Below are 22,390 nucleotides of genomic sequence, written 5' to 3'. Positions count from 1 at the left end.
CCATAAAGCGACCCAGCAACACTGTGACCCAGACACCCATCCTGATGATACCAGACGGTCTGTGTCACATCTCAATAAGCCGCGTATCCATGATGTCCGAGTATAATCCAATCATGTCCTGCTTGGTGGACACGTCTGCACGTGCTCCATAAGCAGACTGCAAGTGTGCGCGTTTGAACACATTCAAGACCAGAAGAATTAATAATAATTAATAATTCAATGTTTCAAAGTCAAACACCTAGAAGTCAAACTTGAAATTGCCCCAAACATAACTTTAGGGTGTGACCCCAACTGACCCCCCAAAATGTGGTACACACCTTTAGGGGGCTGACAAGCACATGCGGGGAAAATTTGAGATTGGTTGAAAAATAAATTAGCAGCTAGCTGTTTTTTTTTTTAGAAAATGAATGAATAAATATTACATTTTAGGGCTGTACGGCGGTCGAGTGGTTAGCCTCACAGCTAGGAGACCTGAGTTCAATTCCACTCTCGGCCATCTCTGTGTGGAGTTTGCATGTTCTCCCCGTGCATGCGTGGGTTTTCTCCGGGTACTCCGGTTTCCTCCCACATTCCAAAAACATGCTAGGTTAATTAGCCACTCCAAATTGTCCATAGGTATGAATGTGAGTGTGAATGGTTGTTGTTTTCATGGTTGATGTACCCTGTGATTTGCCTTTTCACCACTAGATGGAGGTATAAGCCCCTTAATGTGCTTGGAAAATGTGTTTGCCTTGTCTGCTGTTTGCTCTTATTCCAACAGTGTGCCAACACCGGAAGTTGCACTCGACACGCCCCAAATTGTGTGTGTAGCTATGGAGGCTATGGAAGCTAACTACGCTGAATCATGGCCAATAAATAAATAAGTAAAACAAACCCAGTCATTGCCATTTTGGCTACGTAGCATTAGAAGAGAGACTAACTCCAGTGCAATTTATAAAGCTGATAAATATTAAAATCGCCATTTCCGGTAAGTGCGTAATTAAAGTCATCGAATTGGGACAGTAGTACACTGTCAAAATTCGCGCTATCAAATAATACGAAACTATTGTATCGACAGTTTAGGACTTGTGTTTGTGAGCGTGTCAATAAGTATAACCCGGAGGATATATATATATATATATATTTGCATATATGTTGACACGTCAAACGTTTTGCATTGAAGTAAAAGAGAGCATAAATAATAGATCTAAATTCTCCGATTTTGAAGTAGCACTTGAATCTATCCAAGGGTTCGGCCAATCACAAAACCGCAATATTATCCAATCACAATGCTCCACAATGCAGTCACTTCCGGGTTTACATACACGCGGGTCAACGTGTCCTCTTCGGCTGTATTTTGTGTAAGTAAAATACTTTCACCGCAACTAAACAGATAAGACGTCTTTATTTGATTATGACTTTATTATATACACGACCTTAAAAGTACATTTTGACAAATGTAATTTGTTTGTGTCTAATTCAGATCATTGTCCGTATCACAAATACAGGAAACCCTATTTGAATTGGTAATGTATTTTTGTATCTCTGTTTTTTAATAGGACTTCAAATACCTCATGGCTCAAGACAAATCCCAACAGAAACCCCCACAGAAGAAGAAGAAGAAGAAGAAGTTGCCTCCGGTTGACAATGAAGTTTGTGTGCAAGGAAATAAAGTAAGCAGAGCCAAAAGGAAAAAGATGGAAGTGGAGGTGAGTAGAAAGGTCTCCTTCTACCTATTCATAGCCTAGTAAGTTTCTGACACAATTTTTGTTGTTGTCCAGGAGGCTCCAGTTTCCATTCCGGATGACAACATTGCAATGGAGGAAAAACAAAAGAATAAAGCGAAAAAACATAAGAAGCAACAAAAAACTCAGCAAACAGAGACGACAAAGCAGGTACGACTTACTGTTGTTGTGATACAAAGAAAACAACATGAGAAGCTTAGCTCCAACCATCATAGCATTGACACATTCTGCAGAATTCAACACTGGCATTGAAACAGGAGTTCAGAACTGGTCTGAACTATCAGAGTTCAGTGGTTGTGGAAGAATGAGCTCTACGACTCGATGTCCTGCAGGGTGTCTGTGATCTCGATGTGCGGCGTGATGATGTTTCTGTTGGCCTGAGTGTGAACAGGCCGCGTGCAGCAGTCCTTCAGCTGCCTGAACAGTCCACGTATCCTTTCTCGGCTCGGCTTGTGCGTAAGCAGCACCAGGATCAGGTTGGCGCTGCTTGCGAAGAAGAAGACCAGCTCGGCCACTCTCACAAACGCTCTCTCCCGATGGCTCAGCTTGCTGTCGGCTTGCAGCTGTGATGCTCTCACTAGCGCCACCATGTAGAAGAGTTGGCAGAGCAGCGACGCTGTCGTCACTGCCAGGAATACCGGACCCTCTTCGGAGCCGGAGAGAAATCGTCCGTTTGATTTACTTTGTCGCACACAGCCGCAAATCACAAGTCCCAATTTGAGAACGTAAGGAAGGAGAAAAGCCAGGCCCAATTTAGCCACAGCGTAGGCAACGCCAGCTTGGACTGGATCCATAAAGCAGTCCTTCTCCTGGTGAAGTTCTTTGTGGGGTCCTCGGATGGCAGCCAGCAGCAGGGAGGTCAGAACAGAAGTGAGGATCACCAGAGCCACACAGACACCAGGCCTCCTTAGCAGGGCGTTGGACGGCGGATCGAGGGTGAGAACATAAGCCATCAGCACTAAGATAAACAGGCCACAGAGAAAGGCGATGTTCACGGCGAAGGAGAGCGTGGCGCAGGCCAAAACGCTGGTCTTCAGGCTGTGAGGTGTGTCCACCACGAGGGCGAGGGAGAGCAGCACCAGCAGAAATTGAAATCCACAGAAGGCCCACAGCAGGCGTTCGAGCCAGGCCAGACGCCTCTGTGCTCTGTAGGTGTGCACGAAGCCGTAGAGCAGGAAGCAGCCTGCGACAAAGCCCACGGCGGCGCAGACGTCGTACACACGGTGGGCCGTGGAGATGATGTCACTGGCCGCAATCAGCTCCAGCACAACGTTTGGTGACGCTGTGCATGCGTTGAGAGCGAGGCCCGGGCTGTTGGACAGCCATGGTGTGGTGCTCTCATTTGACTGGAAAAAATGGAAGAATATGGATAAGATGAAAGTACAGTATGTGTGGAAACTTTGCTCAATCAGAAATCACTCCATACTCTTACTTATTGTGTGGAAATATGAGCTAATAACTATAAAAGCAAATCTTCACTCGCTAAATGTACTGCAAAAAAAAGGCCAGTAAGGATAATTCATAATGGCGCCTACAGAGAACATACTAACTCCTTATTTCTAAAATCACAAATACTTCAACTTGCTGATATAGTTCATCTTCAAACAGCTAAAATAATGCATAAGGCTAAAAATAAGCAATTAGCTAAAAATGTCATCCAATACTTCTCTACAAGAGAGGAGAAATATGATCTCAGGGAAGAAGTACATTTGAAACACTTCTATGCTAGGACTACGTTATGCTAGCCATAGCATTTCAGTATGTGGAATCAAACTATGGAATGGATTGAGTAAGGGAATCAAACAATGCACAACGATGAGCCAATTCAAGAAACAATACAAGCAGTTGATGTTTGCTAAATACAAGGATGAAGAGTCTTGAACCGGTCATGATGTGCTATATATATCACTATATTGACACTTACTATGGTACCCATTATGGCATTGGATGCTCATATCACCGAGTACTTCGGTACGTGACAAAAAACTAATGAAAATACAAAATAAAAAAAATTGAAATTATATTATGAAAGCAGGAAGTGAACAAATGTAACAGTTACTGATTGTAAAAGTACCAGATGGAGGGGTAGGATTTAATAAGCTTTGCTTCTTCCTACTCCTTTTGGACATGTGGAACTGGGAACTGATTATGGGATGCACTCAATTGTAATTCTGCATCACTTTTTGCTGTTTTTGAAAAAAATATCAGTATTCCCACTGCTGCTTTTCATTCATACAAAGGCTTTAATTTGATGGAATTGAATTTCTTACATGACTCACAAGCACTCTCATTTAATACATTTTTGACACCTCTTAAAGGGGAACAATCCTTAAAAAACCTTAGAAATCCTTAGAAAACGAGTTAATATAAGCTAGCTAACAAGGGATGTCATGGGAAATACATCACACAAAACCGCCAACTGTTGTTCCATTTACATAACCAAGCTACAGCCATATTATTATTGTCGGAGCTAGCATGAAAAACAATTTTTATCTGCCGGACGACTACGACGTAGCATTCACAGACGGAACAGTGGATACCGAGCTCTCGGTTTCGCTACTACAACTCGGCAAGATGCTGGTTTGTCGTCAGCTGGAGCACACGTCTTGATCTTATCGTCATGGCACATGTTGACTTGGACATGGTGCTCCGAACCTGTCAACCTGCGAGGGCGTCTCTTGTGGCATGCCCCCTTTTTGTGTCCCAGGATGAGAGCAGTTGCAAATAGGATTTAGGTCTAGACTCTGACTGGATCATCCTGCCTATTAAAAAGGTATTTGAAGAAGTGAAAGTTCTGTGTTTGCATCTGAAGGTGTTGGGAACCGTTTATTTTCTTGGCCTTGCGTCTCCTCGCGCCTTTTGCTGTGCCCTCCGTGGAGGAGCCGCCGTGGAGGAGCCGCCGTCTCGGCGCGATAACACATGTTTCCACTTACCATTTCTGTTGTCGTCACTCGCTGGTCTCCTGTGTGTATCCCCCAGCTCAACGGCTGCTGCTGGTTGAGTGAAGGCCAAGCGGCGTGACAAAAAGATGGCTGCTCGCCCTTAGCTTGGATGCTCCAGTTCAGAAAGCCGTTTTTATTTCAGTGGGCAGCATCCCCTCAGCATACTTGCAGAATGACTTCGTGGCCATGTGATCAGAACATTTTCCGGCCCTCCCGCCCCCCCCTCTTTTTTTTTCCACCCTTCACCTTGCAGACTGAAGACCGTTAAATCAGAGAACATACTGGCTCCCTTGTTGAGCCTCCCTTGAGGATCAAATTGACGTCTTTTAGAACGGCATGCACACAATATTGCACTGTGGCTGAGTTTTTTCCCCCCCAAAAATAGCAACTCTACTCTGAATGCAGCATAACGGGAATGAAATGCAAAATAAAGATGTGTGAGGCTACAAAAATGGGGAACAGTCTCAGCTGCGATTAAACAGGAAGTGCCTTTATGCCTGCTTAAAATGTACACATGCTTATTTACATGTAAGTGACATAATATATGAAGTTCAATCATCATTTTTACACCACTTCTGCCTTTGCTTGGATAGATTTCAGTTCCACCCGATGATCCAGAGGGAAATGAGGACTTGAGTCCAGAGGAGAGGCGGGTCTTGGAGAGGAAGCTGAAGAAGATGTTGAAAAAAGAGGAGAAGAAGCGTCTGAAAGCAGAGGGGATCACCTTACCAAAAACTAAAAAACTTTCTCCTGGGCCGAGCGCGGCAAAGCAGGCCTTGGATTACCTGACTTGGTAAGATATTTGACTTTCCAGAATAAAGCTTCACAGGTGAGGCTGTTGGAGTCTAGTTGGAAGTGAAAACATGGAACCAACAATTGTAGGAGGTTGTGTGTGTGTGTGTGTGTGTGTGTATATATATATGATTCTGTCCCACTATCTCAACAACACATGGTCCATTCCTGTTTTTGCAGCTGGGCTGACAATCGTGCAGATTGGAGGTTCCAGAAGATACGGCAGACGTGGTTACTGCAGCACATGTTTGACTCTGACCAGGTAAATGCATCACACCCGTGAGGTTGAGGTTAGCACTCCAGGAGTACTCTCGTTGAATACATTTCTAACACTTCTTAAAGGGGAACTGCACATTTTTTATTTTTATTTATTTTGCCCATCATTCACAATCCTAAAGCTAAAGCCCTCACAAAAAAACAACTCAAAAACACCAGTTTCCATTTACATAACTGACTTGTATATTATATATTAACTTATATTGACTTGTATATTAACCAAGCTATGGTACCCATTATGTCATTGTATGGTCATATCACCTCGTACTTCGGTACATGGTGCATTATTTAAAAAAAAACCCAAAAAAACCTTAAACTGTATTATGGAAAGCAGGAAGTGAACAAATGTACCAGTTACTGATTGTAAAAGTACCATATGGAGGGGTAGGATTTAATAAGCTTTGCTTCTTCCTACTCCTTTTGGACATGTGGAACTGGGAACTGATTATGGGATGCATTCAATTGTAATCTGATGCATGTTCAAATGAAATTAAACCATTACCATTACTACAGTGATATTATTATTATAGCAGCTTTTCAGTTAATATAATAATAATAATAATGTGAGCACCCTAGAAAGAAACGTTAGTTGTGGATACCACCACTTTGTTGATGTTCTGGTAAAACTAGCATATTCGGTTTGTTTGGGTTAAAGTAAGCTATGAAAATAAATGTTACAAAAATGAGTAGCTGTTGGACTTCTATATTTTGTAAAATAAGATCTCACAAGGGGGGGGGGGAAACAAAACATCGGCGACCACTGCTCGAGTGTGTCTGACAGGAAACACCCCGCCAACCTGTCATGCAACAGGAAGTGCTTTTTTTTTTTTAGCTTCACTTCTACTTGGTCTCATGTTTTTAATAAACATCTGTTACTGCTGATCCTAGAATTATTGGAAGATAGAAATTGTGCAAAAGTGAATGAGCAAGGTGACATGATCAATTGTGTAAATAATCATGAACAATTTGTGGGATTTTGTGTGTTTTCCAAGTTTTTTACATACATAAAGGCATCACTATTAACAATGTTTGTTTTTAGGTTCCAGATGATAAGTTCTCCGTGCTGCTGCAATACATAGAAGGCCTCCGTGGAGGAGCACGAGACACCACGGTGCAGAAGGCCCTAGACCTGGTCCAAGAATCAGGACAAGATAATGTGGATGTCCACAAGAGGGCGCAAAGAGCCAGAGAAGTTATCCAGATGCTGGCTTGACGCTTTGAGGCTTGGACTTTTTTGTGTCTAATTTCACTGCTCATATTAGTTGATAAAAACATATTTAATGTATCGCTATTAGTGTGTTTTGGCCTTATTTCATGCCAGCATTCTAAAGGAAGGAAATTGAGCCTATCAATGCACATAAAGATGACTTTTTAATTAAATTACAAGGTGTTTTCCTAGAACATTTTGTAAAGAGTACTTTTTAAAGTCCTGTATTCCAGATTTGGGACCCCAAGTCAACAAGCATGGTATCCATGGTATGCTGTATTTTCTTCCAACTCTCAGTGGGGATCTACAAGGCCAGTGTCCCCTCGTAAATGTTGCACCATAGTTGTAGTCCCGGCACCTTTTATCTCATCTGTCACAAAACAAAAATATAATATTACACACATGCAGTATGTCAACACTCGTTGTTTTGAAATGGCGATGGTTCAAACCTGGCTGTGTATGAAAAGGAATATTGTGATGCGTAAGGAGGGCTCGTAGTCTCTCAATCTCTTCTCGCTGTTTTTGAAAATCCTGTAAAAGAAATGTTCTTACATGCTGAAGGCTATGGAGATACTATTTTTGTAGATTTATATGGAAAATGTGTTAAAACCGTGCATACCTCATTACATTTCTGTAAAGAGTTGTGTGTTTCTGGTTCAACTGCAGCTTCAGGTTGATTCACTTTTACTTTTTGACTCTTCAGGAACCCGGCATCCTCAAATATATCTCTCAGGACCTTTTGATATCCCTGCACACACAAGTAGGAGCATTTTTTTAAGCAGTAGGCAAGGTTAAATACTGTGAACATCTGTGAGGGTCCACATTTTGTGCAAGGGGGCGCATTCTCAGTAAATGCTCAAAGGAAGCACATCACTGTTGTGAGGCATACAGCACTCATGTGTTTGTTCCTGGTGGTGTAATGGTACAACTGCTACCTTTTAAGGCAATGGGCATGTGTTTGTTAATTCATTAATAACTAAAAAACTTTATTTGTATAAGGGTCTGGCAGGGGATCAATGTGGTTTATTCCTGGTGGCGCCCCTGTTCGACTTACTTGCTCAGTCATAAGATCGTCATAACGGGCCTGTTCTGCAGCATCCCATTCCTTTTGCAGCTTCTCACTCAAGGTGGGGTACACTTGGGAAAAAAGCACACAACTTCGACTTAGAAGTGTTGCAAGTATACCTTCCAACTACTGACAACTTCCTTTCATCATACCTAAAATAGAATGTGGGTGGCAAACAAGTGGTGTCTCAAAAGTTAGTGAGTACACGCATGTGCTGGGCTCCGAGACCTGAGCAAGCTTGCTTTGGGTGCTGCACACAAAAATCACCTGCAGACACAAAAAAGGACTTAGTTGAAACTGATTTATAAACATGTTGCACTTCAAACTATGGCTCACATTTGCTTCTCTGTTTCTGGTGCCACACGTGTCTCCGTCTCTCATCCACATGCCCGTAAATGTGTTGTTTGCTATTTCCCACTCCTGCCAGATCCTGTTGGGAAACCACAAAGCTTAGAATATTAGTCATCAGCACACATCCACACTTGTATCTGTAAGGCATCTCACCCCAGGATTCCACTGTAGGCATTCCATCTGAATGATTGTTCATGTTGTGTGATGTTGTGAAAAGGGCAGAACTCGTATCTATACCTGGAATGCATGAATATGTCCATCTTACACGGTGCTATATCTAATATATGTACTATAATATGCAATACTCACACTGATTCGGTAAGACTGAAACACTTCCCAGCCAAACGATTAAGGTGTGCAGGTCCTAACCAACGATAGGTTCAGAACAAAATTATTTTATGATAAGAATACATTCTATTATATAAAATGACATTACCAGAGACTGGAGATGGGAGCACTTTAGCTTGCAGTCTGTTTCCCTGAGCCAAAATATTATTGTTAATCCTTTAAGAGAGAAGCAACTGTCAGAATAGGATGTCCGTTATAGAAACAACACTTATGTGACATTTAACTTGACGAACCCAAATGTGTTGGGCGCCTCGACTATCTTCATTTTACCAGCGAGTCCTTCGTTTACTGTGCAAAAAAAACAGACAATGTGCTGAATTCGGCTCGTCTAGACAGATGTATCTCAAAATGACTTACCGAAAAAACCCAGACACACGGTGAATATCGATATTACGTGATATATCCAATAAAATAAGCTGTACATCGTTGATTCCAGTGGCTAAAATGTGAACATTTCCGATTACTTTCTGACAAAACACAATGGTCTTCCGGGTGGAAAATCACGTGACAAAACACATTTCTGAGCATGCGCGTTGTACCTCCAGTCCAATGGCCGCACGTCGCACTTTTATCACAGTATCCAAAAGTTGAATTTTTGAATATTTCAAAAGCTGTCGGGGTTCGCGTGTTTATTGAGATTCGTTTATTGATTTTATTGATTTATTGGTTTATTGAGAAGTTCGTCTGACTTATAAAAGTGTACCAGCAAGGCTAAAAATACTAAGAATGTTTCCAAACATACCGATGTCAGTCGTGGTTGCTAGCTAGCAGCAGTTAGCATGTGTTATTATCACGTGTTATTATTTTGACAATATTCAACTTTTGTGGCTATAATTCGGAGTGCCGGTTGAAAGAATGGGACGAAAGAAGCAAGGCAAGTTTGTGCGTTCTGATAATAAAGGAAAAGATAAACGACGCAAGGTGAAGGGGAAGTCATTAGAGGCATTTACAGAAGAAATGCATTCTGCATTTGAAGGTAAACAGACACACACCACGTCAGTCGTTTTGTGCTGTAATATTGGCTTAATAGAAAAGCAATGAGACCTGGGTCAATGCACCATAAATTAAAACCTCCCCTAGACGGGCAATATTACTAATACACCATTGTCATGCTGTTATGTTGTGCTTTCTCTTACTGTTTTGCAGTAAGTTTTCAGCTGGAGGAAGGAGCAGAGGCTCCCCAAATAAAACTGCCTTGCCCACTGGCCATGTGGGAGCTGGGACATTGTGATCCTAAACGTTGCACAGGCAGAAAGCTAGTCCGCAAGGGCTTTGTGCGCAACCTACGTCTCAATCAGAGATTTAATGGACTCGTATTGAGTCCAATGGGCACAAAGTATGTGACACCAGCTGACAGGTATGTATGCCATTTGTTGCATCCATGTTGTTGCCTGGCAACTACAGTATACATTTGTTAAAAGGAAATTGTATATTTGCATTGAATAATGGAATAAAATTAACAACAAAGGGAACGCTGAAGGTCAAACAAAATCTTTTGTCACGTTGATTGCATTGAAGAACAAAAAAACCCAAACCAAAACAAAAAAAAACTTAAACTGTATTATGGAAAGCAGGAAGTGAACAAATGTTACAGTTACTGATTGTAAAAGTACCAGATGCATTTGATATTGAGTAAAATCCAAATGTTTGCTATATCATATGATATAGCAAACTCTTTGTTTGGAGATGTAAACTGAATGAAATGTGTCTCACAGGGAGATTGTAGCCCAGCATGGACTAGCAGTGATTGATTGCTCCTGGGCCAAACTGGAGGAGACTCCGTTCAACAAGATGATTGGAAGTCATCCGCGCTTACTGCCATACCTTGTCGCCGCAAATCCCGTCAACTACGGGAAGCCTTGCAAATTATCTTGTGTAGAGGCTTTCGCTGCCACTTTTTGTATTGTGGGTAAGGCCCGAGGAGTACTCCAATCATTTTATTACTCTAAAACTGATCACATTTACATACTCACATGTTGTTTCATTTGAAAGGTTTTGAAGAGCTGGCCCTGATTTTGTTGAGGAAATTCAAGTGGGGCACCGTGTTCCTGGAGCTTAATAAAGATCTGCTACAACGCTATGCTGTGTGCCAGTCAGAGGATGAACTGCTGGCTGTAGAGAAGGACTTTCTCACGACTAAACCTGATGAGGAGGAATTTGGTAAAAATGGTGTACATCATAATATATATGCAAAATTGTGTTGCTTTGTTTTTATAAATCAAACATGTACACAAATGTACACTTTTTTTAAGAAAGCGTGAATTTGCGGTGACATTAATGCTGAATGGTTAACGTGTGGAGATCCACTGTATTCTGTATTGACCCGAATATAAGATGACCTTTATAAGATGACTTTTGTCCTGGGTGGGTCTTTGTTTCAAGGCTGCGTCTTTCTGAGTCACTGGTATGTGTGAGTGACAGGAAGAAAAGCTCACTTGGGGAGAGGAACTTTGCCGTCACCTGTTGTTTTGTATCTAGATCCTATAGATACAGGATATCTATAGTGTCTATTTGGGTCAATAGGGTACATTAGTACTAATATTAGCATTGCACCATTTAAACAATATTTATCTCCTATATGGCTCAATTACAAAAGTTCTTTTAGTGGCACAGTTTTTAAGTAAAGCTCATAAAAATTCTTGTCTACAGATCCATTTGACGTGAACTCAGGAGTCGAATGTATGAATCTCAACAGACGTCATCGGTGAGCGTCTTGCATTTCACATAAATACAATAACCTGTGTGACAGCTACATATGATGACTATTGAACATGTGCCCTTGTACTGTAATATAAAAACATTTGTTCAAAATATTTTTTGTATCCAGGCTACCTGAGGAGGAGGAGGAGGAGGAGGAGGATTCAAGCGAAGATGCTGACACATCAGAGGAGGATGAGGATGATGAAGCAGAAGATGAAAAAAACAACGATGAGTCAGAACATGTCTCGCACATCGAAGAGGAAGTAGCAGCGGCAGCAAAGTCGTCACAATAAAAGTTACTTTTATAAAAAGTTATTTAGCTGGAAATCCTTCATCCATTTTCTATACAGCTTGTATACATTACGGTAAATAAAGCCTGTAACACGCATTGGTGTTAAATAAGATGTAATATTTGAATATGGGATATAATTATGTGTGTATTCACATTTTCAAAATTAAATTGTGTTTTGTATACAGAGCAAATGTTTGTACACTTCAATTTGGGGAGCGCAATTTTCCCACACCTTCAAAATGTGTGTTTGAATGAAAAACACGGTCATTAAACGCAGCATGTCACCACATAAAAGACTGATGTAAATACAGAAGTTACACGTGTTCGTTGATTAAAAACAAGTTTTTTTTTTCGTTTGACGGAGCCTTCCAGTATAGTAAAGTTGAGTCGGCTGTAAATGTAGCGAGGGGGCGGACACAGCGGGACTCTCCTCTGCTGTCCTGCGGTAACATTGTTGTGGAACGACGTCACAGCTCGAAAATGAAGGCGCAGAGGCAGCCATTACCGGAGCTTCTCTAATTATTTTATTCCAAATAAATACTCGCGGAAAACTCCCATGGCAAGAGCTACAAGTCAGCTGGTAAGTCTTGGAACTTGAACACGAAGCACACTACGAAGCCGGTGCTGGAAATGTGGCGTGTGGCGGCTGTTTGACAACAAATAGTTAGGTCGGGCCTTCTTGCGGAGAGCGGTGCTAGCCGCAAATGGCAACGTTAGCGCGCTAAATCGAGCTAACTACAGCTAAAATTGGCTACAGTGATTTGGTACGAATAACATTTGCTTTAACGTGTGTTGGTACTCTATATGAGGGGGTTTAGTAATGATTCATAACCCACACGACACTGTTACGTGGTGGAGTCTCTTCGTCTGTTTGGCTAATGCTAGCTAAACAGGTTCGCGCTTTCCAGTGATGATACTGCAAGCTAACGTTCCACCTATGTTAAGGTAATTCTTTTTAGCTTAACCGTGCCTGTCAACCCGCTGTTCTGCTCAAATAAACGACAACCAATTTACCCTCATTGTGACTTACACCGCCTCTGTGAAAATGGCGATTTGTTTTGAAGTTGCTCGTCGACAACCTGCCGTTAAGCTAATTTGTAGCGCAAGTTTGGAACTCGCTGTCAGTGTTGCCTGACGATGTGGCTAACGTTAGCTTTAGCGTTACTTAGCAAAGAAAGTTGGTATAGGCCTGATGTAGCCGGGATTCGTCCGAGGTGTGTCATTGATACCTGGGTCCTACTTGCAACCATTACACGGTGGATCGTAGCAGTGGATTAGGGAATAGCTACACGGGCGATTGACAACTATTCATTGAAGACCGGCTAAATGGCCACACCTTGGTTGTGAATGAGATAAAGCTAGGCCAACTGATCTGACTTGAAGTGAGTTTTAGGGTGCGTTCACACGCGTCATTTACGCTCTGGCTAACACGGACAAGAGTCCATTTTGCTTTGCTAGTTTGGCCAAGTGTAACCGCAGTCCAGAACCAAAAGGACCGACAAAATGTGAGGACTGAGACCGCATGAGAAATGGGTATGAGTCCGTCTGCAGGGGACTCTAGTCCTGAGTGAGGCAAGTGTGGACGCCGAGCAAAACACACACCATGACCAGGCGATGCATAGCAACACTCAACAGGAAGTTGAGTGAAAATCGTTATAATGAGAGTAAAATATAAGACCAGAAACGTTAAACATACATGGACCTTGTCGTGTTGCTCTTTACAGTTTGGCGAAGTCATCACAAACGCCATCTCCTTGCAGCACACCTCAGGGAACCTTTTTGACGTCTTTATGCAATTGATATCCTCTGAGCTGGTAAAAATAAATACAATCAAAACGAAATTTTACGACTGTGCTGCAGAAAATGTAATGTTGTTTTGGGTCATGAGGTTGTCGGACAATGTAGACGTTGCATGCACCCTCTAATTGAGGTATGACTTTATGGATTTACTTAACTGTCACCATGATTTGGTCCACCGACTAAAATAGAAGTGTGAACATCCAGACCGGAGTACTGGACTGCAAGTGTGAACTCACACATAGTGGCGTCATGTTATTGTCACTCAAAAGGCCAAATTACTGAAGCACCAAACGACCGATTGGAATTTACAAACCCACACCCTTTATCTCTTGTGTGAAAATATTCTGGGAATATTTGATATGAGTGAGCCTGAAAACATGGAAGCACGTCATCAATGTTCAACTGTGATAGAGGACATATTATGCTAATTTTCGGCCCTTTGTATTGAGTTGTGGACTCCTATAGACTCCCAAGAAAAGAGGGGAGGAGGGCAGGCATACAGCTTCTACACAGGCACGCCCATATAAGGAAGTCTGACTCACTGTGAAGTCATAGTGAGCCAACGTTAGAAAAAACTTGCTCATACCTCATTATGTGAAACTTTGCTATTGTATAACAGGAGAATACACCATTATAGCAACATTTATAGGTCAGAAAAGTGGAAAAAGCATAATAGGTCTTCTTGAACTAGTTATAAAAAGTTGACACAGTCGAGGCCAAGAAGCAGCTTCTTCTGTAGATTTCTTCTTATCTCCTTTTAGACTTTGCTCCTCTAAGTGCTGTTACCTGCTGTACGTGGTGTTATTTATTTGTGAATTATGATCTTCATCCTCGTGCATTTTCTCTGTTGCATGCAAGGACGATACATACATTCGATACATTAACATAATCAGTCAGTGAAAAGTAACTGCTGTATAACACTACCAGGCCAAAAAAGATCTCTTACACACACACACTAATATTTCGTTGGTCTTTAGCTTTGATAATGCACGTCATAATCATGGCATGGCAATCGTGGCATTTTATGCATCTGATAATGCATGCCAATAATTTGTCCCTCCTGAAACAGATGAACATCTTTTCCACGACCACAGGAAGTGTCTTTGGATGTGGTGCTGACTGCATCAGTTACAGTTAATTAAGTTGTTGCCAGCTGAAACATAATCACCCGTGCTGTAATTATCCAATGGCGGGCTCTTACCTATTGACTAAGTTAATTCGCGGTTGTGATCTTTTTTTTGGCAATGAGGGAACATAAACGCACAGCAGACACACTACAAAAATAGTGGTGTTTTGTCCGTATGTTTATATGACAACGCAAACACTGGCAGCTATCGGCTCTGCTACTGTTTCCATACAAACACTGAAAAGATAATGTGGACCACAGTGCTTTATTAGTGTTTGTGCCTCTATTTCTCCAGCAAAGTTGTATTATTTACCAAAGCCTTCATTTCCGTATCACATAAACACTGATGCTCTTAGTGTTTATTTACAGGCTGCTATCGCCTGCTACTGGCCTGTAATGCACAATGCAGCATCGTGATTTTTTTTTGCATGTCTGTGTCAATTGCGATTTTTTTGACATATTCAGCAAAGAAAATTATTTTTGTCCTTTGACCTAGGGTGGTGTTTATTGTGCCCTTTAAATCTAAATGCACCATTAAAAGCACATGTATGGCTTTAAGTGTGTTTAATCACCCAGCTGACTAATGTTTTCTCTTGCTACTTTCTTGTTCCAGTATGATGTTGTGCCTATTAAGCCCAGCGTTGTCATTTGTTCCCGCTCGCATCCATCAATGGTAAGGAACCACCCCGACTTCTGCTCGCCACTCGCTATCCCAGGCGCAAGCAGCAGCAGCCACTGCCCCGGCATGGAGGGGTCGCCCTCAGAGGCCCGTGCTGTAGGAACGTCTGCCAGCAGCCAGGGTTCGGGCCTCCGTGCGCAAAAGGTGGCTCAGGCCCCTCAGCCTCGCAAGAAGAAACCAGAGGACTTCAAATTTGGCAAGATACTGGGAGAAGGCTCCTTCTCGACGGTATATATCTCGCATTCCTCTTCACTTTTTAATTACACCTCAGTAGATGTTGCTACATGCTAGCATTCCTTTGATTAATGTACTTGGATGAGTCATCCTCTTCAATTGACAAGACCGTTTTACTTCAAGGTTGTCCTGGCAAGAGAGCAGGTAACTGGCAAAGAATATGCAAGTAAGTATTAATACACGTTGTATGTTATGTGTGTACATGCAAACACACACATATAAATATGTGTGTATGTATACAGGTTTATTAATGTGACGTTTCCCTCTGTTTCAGTTAAGATACTAGAGAAGCGGCACATCATGAAGCAGAACAAAGCCCAGTATGTGAAAAGAGAAAGGGATTTGATGTCAAATCTCGAGCACCCATTCTTCGTCAAACTCTACTTCACATTTCAAGATGATGAGAAGTTGTGTATCCTTTTCTAATCACTTTTTTTTTCACGCAACACGATTTTTGCAGCAATTTTTACATGTCAAATTGTCAAAACGTTTAAATGTCTCAATCTGTTTCAGTGAGCATTCATCCACCTCATAGGTGTGGCACACGAAAATGCTCATTAGACAACATGATTATGGAACAGATTTGTGAAAGAAATAGGCCTTTTGTTTGACATATTTGAGTTCAACTCGTGAAAAATGGGAACAAAACCAAAAGTGTTCATATTTTTGTTGACCGTATAATGATCACTGTCCGTTCTCTTGTTCCTTCGTTGTAACAGTTGTCATCCTTAACTAGGATCTTTCAGACTTCGGTCTTAGCTACGCTAAGAACGGCGAACTCCTCAAATACATTCGTAAAATTGGTTCATTCGATGAGACCTGCACTAGATTCTATTCAGCAGAAATCGTTAGTGCTCTAGAATACCTGCACAATAAGGGGATAATCCATAGGTGAGTATTTGAAGGCTTTCTTACTCTCATTCAAGTTTTCCTTATAGGTTTCACCAATTTCTTATCTTTCAGAGATCTGAAACCAGAGAACATTCTTTTGAGTGAAGACATGCACATTCAGATAACAGATTTTGGGACAGCAAAGCAATTATCATCGGACAGCAAGCAAGGTACAAACCTATTTCAATATATGATGGGGATGGGCCGCCGATTTAGTCTCGCCTGATCGGCGGGATCCAGTTCGGCTTGCCGCAAAATGACTCCGGTAGATGTCTCCAGCATCTGGGAGTCAAAGTTAGATCTCGAATGGATTCTTTCCGTTGTGCCGTATGGCCGCCAGAGCCAGAGGTGCACTGCCCGGAACTAAAGCGAACCTACAACAGGGATTTCAGTCTTGATGAATGCTTCCGGCGGCCGCAACATATTCAGTTTTACAGCAAGCCTGGCCAATAGCATGCATCATGAATTAATTGCAAAATGCATAATTAATCCATGTGATTGGTATCGACCGATTTCAGTCCCGGAAGATCGGTATCGCAATCGGCAGCATAAAACCCTGATCAGAGCATCCTTTGTTACGTGCCTGTTAAGTGTCGTAAAAGTTTCATTTCACTTGTTTTGCAGCAAGAGCAAACTCTTTTGTCGGAACAGCACAGTATGTTTCTCCAGAGCTGCTAACAGAGAAATCAGCTTGCAAAAGGTAACTATGCACTACTTCATTCCAGGACATTTATTTAGTTAACCGGAATAGGAGACAGAGCAGTAATTGAATTATTGAATAGAGATGTTATTTGGCACATTTTTGGTGTATTGTGTGTAAAAGTAACATTGTTATTATCTTTTTAGCTCTGACCTCTGGGCATTGGGATGTATTATCTATCAGTTGGTGGCTGGTTTACCACCATTCAGAGCTGGGTAAGTACACGGTTTGTTTAGTTTTTTTTCCCACACAAGTATTAGTGGAGAAAAAAGTTTTTATAAAATATAACAACTCAGACCAGGCAAAGTTGCATCCACACTGTGCTGGATTAGTGAATAGTTGCATCCAGGTGGGAGCGGATACTGTAGCAGGGTGGAAAACAATGTAACACACAAGGCACACCTACATACAGACACAAGGACGGATCCATGTGTCACAGCAAACCATAGAAGAAGAAAGAACACATCCGCATAAGATCAATGCCATCCACTTTCCAAGGCTTAATTAATGATGAAGTGGAATTATATATGTGTCATTTTGAGAGTATAATATTATAAAATACTAGGAGAATGTCGACTGGTGGTGAGTCATGATACTCGAAATATTCAGATGTTGGATTGTCGTCAAAACTCACTTCTGGTCATGTGACAGTGACCGGTCACTGACATAATCGTTTTTAAAAAAGTATCTATTTGTAGTCCATATGGAAACGACGAGTAACGACGGACTTCAGGAGATCTCAGTCCCATCCTGCAACGCCTCATAGTAGTAGAATGCGTACCCACCCCCTCACATGATCAGCAGTGTAAAGCCTTATCGACTACTTATCGGTGTAAAGCACCATTGTTGTGGCGACAGAACCAGTCAAGAAGTGTGTCGTTCAGAGAGAGAGAGAGGGTTTGTAAACAATAGTACATTCACTCAAAACAATTACTTGGCTGTTTGACTGCAAATTCGATGAACACGTCTTCCCTGTGCGCATGGTAACTGGACACAAATGGAAGTCACCACAACCTTTCATTAATAAAATTTTAAAATATGATTGTAAAAACTAATCACAGCTTTAAGCTGTATGTCCACGGTCCTGTGTTCTAAATCTACAACATTTTTATGTTTTTGGGGAACTTGAAAAACGACAAGTCAGGGACCTTACCTACTGTATTAAGCTTGCGTATGCCATTTTCCACACCAAGTATGGTACCTATAAAAACACAACTTGACATGAGAATGAGCTCACCGCTACGCCACCTTGTAAGGCCCCTGGTCTTTTGGAGTGTCTATGAGATCAGGCAATGGCTGAGAACGTGTTTACAATGCAATGTTTCAGGTTTCTGTTCACCATCGCCGCCAAAACCACTCGGGGCATTATACGGAAGTGGATGTCAGCTGTCCTGTTTGAACTCTAGAGTCCTTGGTGCTATCGCTCTACTAAACATTTTTATTTCATTTCTCGTCGTAGAAATGAATACTTAATATTCCAGAAGATAATAAAGCTGGAGTATGAATTCCCTGAGAAATTCTTCCCCAGGGCCAAGGATCTTGTCAAACAGCTTTTGGTAAGTTATGTGACGTCCTTTGAGAGCAATGTATAAATATATAAGTATCATTTTTTTGATTCGTCATTTGTCTTTACTCAGTCACTGGACCCCTCAAACCGTCTTGGGTGTGAAGAGATGGGAGGCTACGACCCTTTGAAACAACACCCCTTCTTCGACAACATCTCCTGGGGAGACCTACACCTGCAGACACCCCCCAAGCTCACGCCGTACCTGCCAGCGATGTCTGAAGATGATGAGGACTGCTATGGAAATGTAAGATTAATTGTTTTCTTTCTTTCCTTTAATTTTATTCAGCAAGTAGCTGACTGATGGATGGGTGGCAATGTTTTGCTTTAAGATGTGTAGCAAAGCCTGGGGGACGGCCTCCCCCCCCCCCATGCGTTTAAAAGCTGTTCCAAGTGTAAATGACCTGTGTCGTTTTTGTAGTACGATGACCTCCTGAGCCAGTTCAGCAACATACAGGTGGCCCAGTCCAGCTCATCGCACTCCCTGTCGCCGCACGAATCGACGCCTCCGCAAAGGTCCAGCAGCAACATTGAGCAGTACATCCACGACCTGGACAACAACTCCTTTGAGCTGGACCTGCAGTTCACGGACGAGGAGAAGCAGTTGTTGCTGGACAAACAAACCTCTGGGAACCCCTGGTAACCCTTCACTGATAATATGAGGTTTTGGATTAGAACCCACTTGCATGTACAAGAGTGGATGTCACCTGTGTATTTTTTTTTCCCCACTCAGGCACCAGTTTGTGGAAAATAACCTGATTTTAAAAATGGGTCCAGTCGACAAACGAAAGGTGTGTATGGCTATTAAATCCTGAATTGTCAGCTCATTTTAGACAAAACTATAAGGATGGAAAATCCATGAACTACTGTATAGTCTGTGTGTCCATTTCTACGCTCTTCCTGCTTGAACGCACTGAATCTGTTTCCATTGCAGGGTCTGTTTGCCCGACGAAGACAGCTGCTCCTCACTGAGGGACCACACTTGTACTATGTGGATCCTGTTAACAAGGTCCTGAAAGGAGAAATCCCTTGGTCATTAGAATTACGCCCCGAGGCCAAGAACTTCAAAACCTTCTTCGTTCACACGGTACACAATTACTGCTAAAGTCTTTATCTCCTTGCGGTGTAACATGTGCCTTCATACTTTTTTTTTTTTTTTTACCCTTTACTTGTCACATGGCAGCCTAACCGAACGTACTATTTGATGGACCCCAGCGGCAATGCTGACAGATGGTGCAAGAAGATCCAGGAAGTGTGGAGAAAGATCTATCAAAGACACCAAAACCCTGGCCTATAGGAGCACACTTCCTCCTGTGGCCACTCCTCTTTAGCTCCGAGGCCAATCACTGAGCAGAGTAACACCCTCTTTAGTGCCCTTCATCACCGCAGTGTAAACAAACTCTTCTCGACAGACGCTGGCATCTAGACCTTGTTTGTTTTACCGAGTAGAACCATGGGAAAAATACAACTTTGGATTCAGGGTTGCTTTGCTTGTTCTTTGTGCTCTGTGTGAGGCTTCTGTTGCAATTCTCCATATGTGGATGTTGGCAGTACCACCGAGCGCATCTGCTTCTTTTGTACATTCTCAACGGAAGGTGAAATGCCAGGGCTCTTAAATCCAAGAACTGGTTCCCTTTGTTATACCATAACACAAAAATATTGCTTATGTGAATCCCAGAGTCTATGCTGACCTCTAATTAAACCATATACCAAACCTGCATCCTATGTGCAAGCTGTAGACAGCCCCTTGTCTGGTGCATATAGTCCATAGCTGTACAAGATACTGTACGCTTCAGTCAGTCTTCATGCATTTACCAAACTCAAATCCTATATGTATTTTTGTAAGAGCCCAGATATTTCCACAGTATTTTAGTTGTTTTCCTTAGTCTAGTGGTACTTGCTTTTTGCAGTCCAAATAGATTTCTCAGTGTGTGACAGGGCCTTCCACAGCAGTTACTGAGGAGGTTTAGCTAACGGGAGCTGGGTAAACATACCACTAGCTTGTACTTCCTAATCATAAACTTGCTCACCTTTCCTGCATGGCCAGTTGTGTAGCGCAGCCGTGTTCCGCTCTCATTGGGCACTGGAGATATACAGTACTTTATTCAACTTTAAAAGGTGTTTTGGTTTTTTTTTTTGTTTTGTTTTGGGGGGTGGGGTGGCGTCTGCATCGGCAACCATAGAAAATGTTACTGGATGATTTGGCTGTTCCGTTCTATTCTTTTGTGATGTGGATTTCTTTTTGTGGGATAGATTGCTCATCTTCAGTGCATCCTGTTTTGAAATAGAAAATCCTATGTGCTGTCCACCCCATGCTGAACAGAAAATCCTCACCAACAGATATATACATTATACTATCATTCTTTTCAAGCAATCACTAGTTGTTCTCCCTGAGCGAGATTGCACAGTTGCATCTCGAGCTCACCTTTTTTTTCCACACATTCGACCCGATAGAAATCCAACATTGATTTATCTGATGCTCCTATTTTTAACAGTTTGTGTTATATAATGCTTTTAATTTTTGGCAGATTACCTTCAGGTCCTTTGGCTGAGTCTGTGTGTGCAGTGTGTGACTGGAATATATAGGTGAATAGGACCCTGGGGGCCCAGGGCTTGGCGTGAAAGGATATCTATCTGATCCAAATAACCGATGAAATTGCTGTATCTGTCTATAAAGTAGGAGGAAAACGCTCCACAAAGTGTATTCCTCCACAGTGAGAATATGTCTGAATCATAAATAGATGGCAGTCGGTTACCTTGTGTATGGAACACTCTACCTGGCTTGTAACTGACGAGAACTGTGATGTACAGATAATGTATTATTAAAATCTGAAGCAAGTAATGCAATGATATTAGGATACAGTTTTTGTATTTTTATTCTTGTATAAGGTTATTAGACGGCTATTGTTTAGCCTCTAGTTCATTCTGTGTTATTTAAATTCTAATATATGAATCATATTTGGATTGAAGTCATGTTCAGGGGCCATGTTGTGTATGTATTGAGATGTAAAGCCTTTGAATGTGAATAATTATTGTAAACTATAATATTTTACAGCTTTTTTCTTACTATATCATACATTTTCTATTTGCTCAGTGATTAATCATATTCCGATAATTTAATGAACCTGTTCATTCTCTCTGATTATTTGTGCGCTAGGTCAGTAGATGTTGAATGATGACTTTTCCACTTAATGCTTGGTAGTCCGGTAATTAAAGCATGTAGGGAACTTAGGCATACCAATAAAGCCATGTGTCCTGTCTTCTGTTAAGTCACGGTCATGACACAATGTTCACTGGCGATGGCTTCTCAAATCCTGCAGCATGTAAATAAAATATCAGCCCACCACCTGTGTTTTTTGTCTCCTGCAAATTACTACAAATTTTTGTGCCTTTCTTTTCTTTTGTTTTAGAGCCAATCGGGCATTGTGTTCAAAACACATTTGCCGTACACAAAAATGCATTACACAATGATGAGAAAAACTATGCAATTTTTAATTGGCATCTCTCCACTGGAAGAGAAGAGAGATTGTGTGAGGGCGGGGTTGTGTTATTAGTGGGAGTGGCCCGGGGGGGCGGGGCTGGCAGTCAGCTTTGTGTGATCAGCTTGGGTGGCCAATACAGCACATCGAGCCGATCTGGACAAGTCGATTGTATCATCGATACTTTATACTCGATTTTGCCTTTAATTAATTTATCAT

The 22,390-nt window shown here is 41.8% G+C and overlaps 4 protein-coding genes across 8 annotated transcripts; 3 read left to right on the top strand and 1 right to left on the bottom strand.

The window, feature by feature from the left end:
• The first annotated feature begins 877 nt into the window (after nucleotides 1-877).
• Nucleotides 878-7,589, top strand: chlsn (cholesin). 2 transcript variants are annotated; one of them, XM_058061964.2, is made up of 6 exons: nucleotides 878-967; nucleotides 1,539-1,688; nucleotides 1,761-1,874; nucleotides 5,260-5,459; nucleotides 5,639-5,720; nucleotides 6,774-7,589. In XM_058061964.2, exons 2-6 carry the CDS (start codon nucleotides 1,554-1,556, stop codon nucleotides 6,945-6,947), a joined length of 705 nt encoding a protein of 234 aa, XP_057917947.2. In that variant the 5' UTR covers nucleotides 878-967; nucleotides 1,539-1,553; the 3' UTR covers nucleotides 6,948-7,589. The 2 variants fall into 2 exon arrangements, with proteins under 2 accessions (XP_057917947.2, XP_057917946.2); XM_058061963.2 differs by lacking the exon at nucleotides 878-967 and adding an exon at nucleotides 1,176-1,340 and having other exon boundaries at nucleotides 6,774-7,588.
• On the bottom strand, nucleotides 6,960-9,239 carry gnptg (N-acetylglucosamine-1-phosphate transferase subunit gamma). 3 transcript variants are annotated; one of them, XM_078789077.1, is made up of 11 exons: nucleotides 9,064-9,228; nucleotides 8,940-8,994; nucleotides 8,795-8,862; nucleotides 8,668-8,722; nucleotides 8,512-8,595; nucleotides 8,344-8,437; nucleotides 8,160-8,274; nucleotides 7,996-8,078; nucleotides 7,561-7,689; nucleotides 7,391-7,472; nucleotides 6,980-7,311 (listed from the first exon to the last, which is right to left on the bottom strand). In XM_078789077.1, the coding sequence occupies exons 1-11, from the start codon at nucleotides 9,128-9,130 to the stop codon at nucleotides 7,235-7,237; spliced, it is 909 nt and encodes a 302-aa protein (XP_078645203.1). In that variant the 5' UTR covers nucleotides 9,131-9,228; the 3' UTR covers nucleotides 6,980-7,234. The 3 variants fall into 3 exon arrangements, with proteins under 3 accessions (XP_057917941.2, XP_078645204.1, XP_078645203.1); XM_058061958.2 differs by having other exon boundaries at nucleotides 6,960-7,472; nucleotides 9,064-9,233; XM_078789078.1 differs by having other exon boundaries at nucleotides 6,961-7,472; nucleotides 9,073-9,239.
• A 146-nt stretch (nucleotides 9,240-9,385) lies between these two features.
• On the top strand, nucleotides 9,386-11,978 carry tsr3 (TSR3 ribosome maturation factor). Its single transcript, XM_058061957.2, has 6 exons — nucleotides 9,386-9,682; nucleotides 9,853-10,063; nucleotides 10,422-10,615; nucleotides 10,699-10,866; nucleotides 11,356-11,410; nucleotides 11,534-11,978. The coding sequence occupies exons 1-6, from the start codon at nucleotides 9,562-9,564 to the stop codon at nucleotides 11,697-11,699; spliced, it is 915 nt and encodes a 304-aa protein (XP_057917940.2). The 5' UTR covers nucleotides 9,386-9,561; the 3' UTR covers nucleotides 11,700-11,978.
• Nucleotides 11,979-12,083: 105 nt separating this feature from the next.
• Nucleotides 12,084-22,038, top strand: pdpk1b (3-phosphoinositide dependent protein kinase 1b). 2 transcript variants are annotated; one of them, XM_058061955.2, is made up of 14 exons: nucleotides 12,084-12,278; nucleotides 15,238-15,531; nucleotides 15,661-15,703; nucleotides 15,812-15,949; nucleotides 16,284-16,428; nucleotides 16,501-16,598; nucleotides 17,053-17,128; nucleotides 17,275-17,343; nucleotides 18,588-18,684; nucleotides 18,766-18,939; nucleotides 19,114-19,331; nucleotides 19,426-19,483; nucleotides 19,627-19,779; nucleotides 19,876-22,038. In XM_058061955.2, exons 1-14 carry the CDS (start codon nucleotides 12,255-12,257, stop codon nucleotides 19,987-19,989), a joined length of 1,701 nt encoding a protein of 566 aa, XP_057917938.2. In that variant the 5' UTR covers nucleotides 12,084-12,254; the 3' UTR covers nucleotides 19,990-22,038. The 2 variants fall into 2 exon arrangements, with proteins under 2 accessions (XP_057917938.2, XP_057917939.2); XM_058061956.2 differs by lacking the exon at nucleotides 12,084-12,278 and adding an exon at nucleotides 12,528-12,643.
• The last annotated feature ends 352 nt before the right edge of the window (nucleotides 22,039-22,390 follow it).

Source organism: Doryrhamphus excisus, linkage group LG2 (genome assembly GCF_037039965.1).
Source record: "Doryrhamphus excisus strain RoL-2023G ecotype Guam linkage group LG2, RoL_Dexc_Guam_v1.1, whole genome shotgun sequence".
Taxonomy (NCBI): Eukaryota; Metazoa; Chordata; class Actinopteri; order Syngnathiformes; family Syngnathidae; genus Doryrhamphus; species Doryrhamphus excisus.
The sequence above is the reverse complement of the archived record's forward strand: the minus strand, read 5'-3'. Positions and strand labels throughout refer to the sequence as shown.

Bases quoted from the DNA above. Each gene is read 5' to 3' on its own strand.
- tsr3 (XM_058061957.2), top strand. From the start codon at position 9,562: ATGGGACGAAAGAAGCAAGGCAAGTTTGTGCGTTCTGATAATAAAGGA. The intron at 10,064-10,421 runs GTATGTATGCCA...TGTGTCTCACAG, and splicing joins TATGTGACACCAGCTGACAG to GGAGATTGTAGCCCAGCATG. The intron at 10,616-10,698 runs GTAAGGCCCGAG...TTCATTTGAAAG, and splicing joins TGCCACTTTTTGTATTGTGG to GTTTTGAAGAGCTGGCCCTG.
- pdpk1b (XM_058061955.2), top strand. From the start codon at position 12,255: ATGGCAAGAGCTACAAGTCAGCTG. The intron at 15,532-15,660 runs GTATATATCTCG...TTTTACTTCAAG, and splicing joins GAGAAGGCTCCTTCTCGACG to GTTGTCCTGGCAAGAGAGCA. The intron at 15,950-16,283 runs GTATCCTTTTCT...AGGATCTTTCAG, and splicing joins TCAAGATGATGAGAAGTTGT to ACTTCGGTCTTAGCTACGCT.
- chlsn (XM_058061963.2), top strand. From the start codon at position 1,269: ATGCTCCACAATGCAGTCACTTCCGGGTTTACATACACGCGGGTCAAC. The intron at 1,341-1,538 runs GTAAGTAAAATA...GTTTTTTAATAG, and splicing joins CCTCTTCGGCTGTATTTTGT to GACTTCAAATACCTCATGGC. The intron at 1,875-5,259 runs GTACGACTTACT...TTGCTTGGATAG, and splicing joins AAACAGAGACGACAAAGCAG to ATTTCAGTTCCACCCGATGA.
- gnptg (XM_058061958.2), bottom strand. From the start codon at position 9,130: ATGTACAGCTTATTTTATTGGATATATCACGTAATATCGATATTCACC. The intron at 8,079-8,159 runs GTATGATGAAAG...TTTTTTCCCAAG, and splicing joins CCACCCACATTCTATTTTAG to TGTACCCCACCTTGAGTGAG. The intron at 7,473-7,560 runs GTATGCACGGTT...TTTCTTTTACAG, and splicing joins CTTTACAGAAATGTAATGAG to GATTTTCAAAAACAGCGAGA.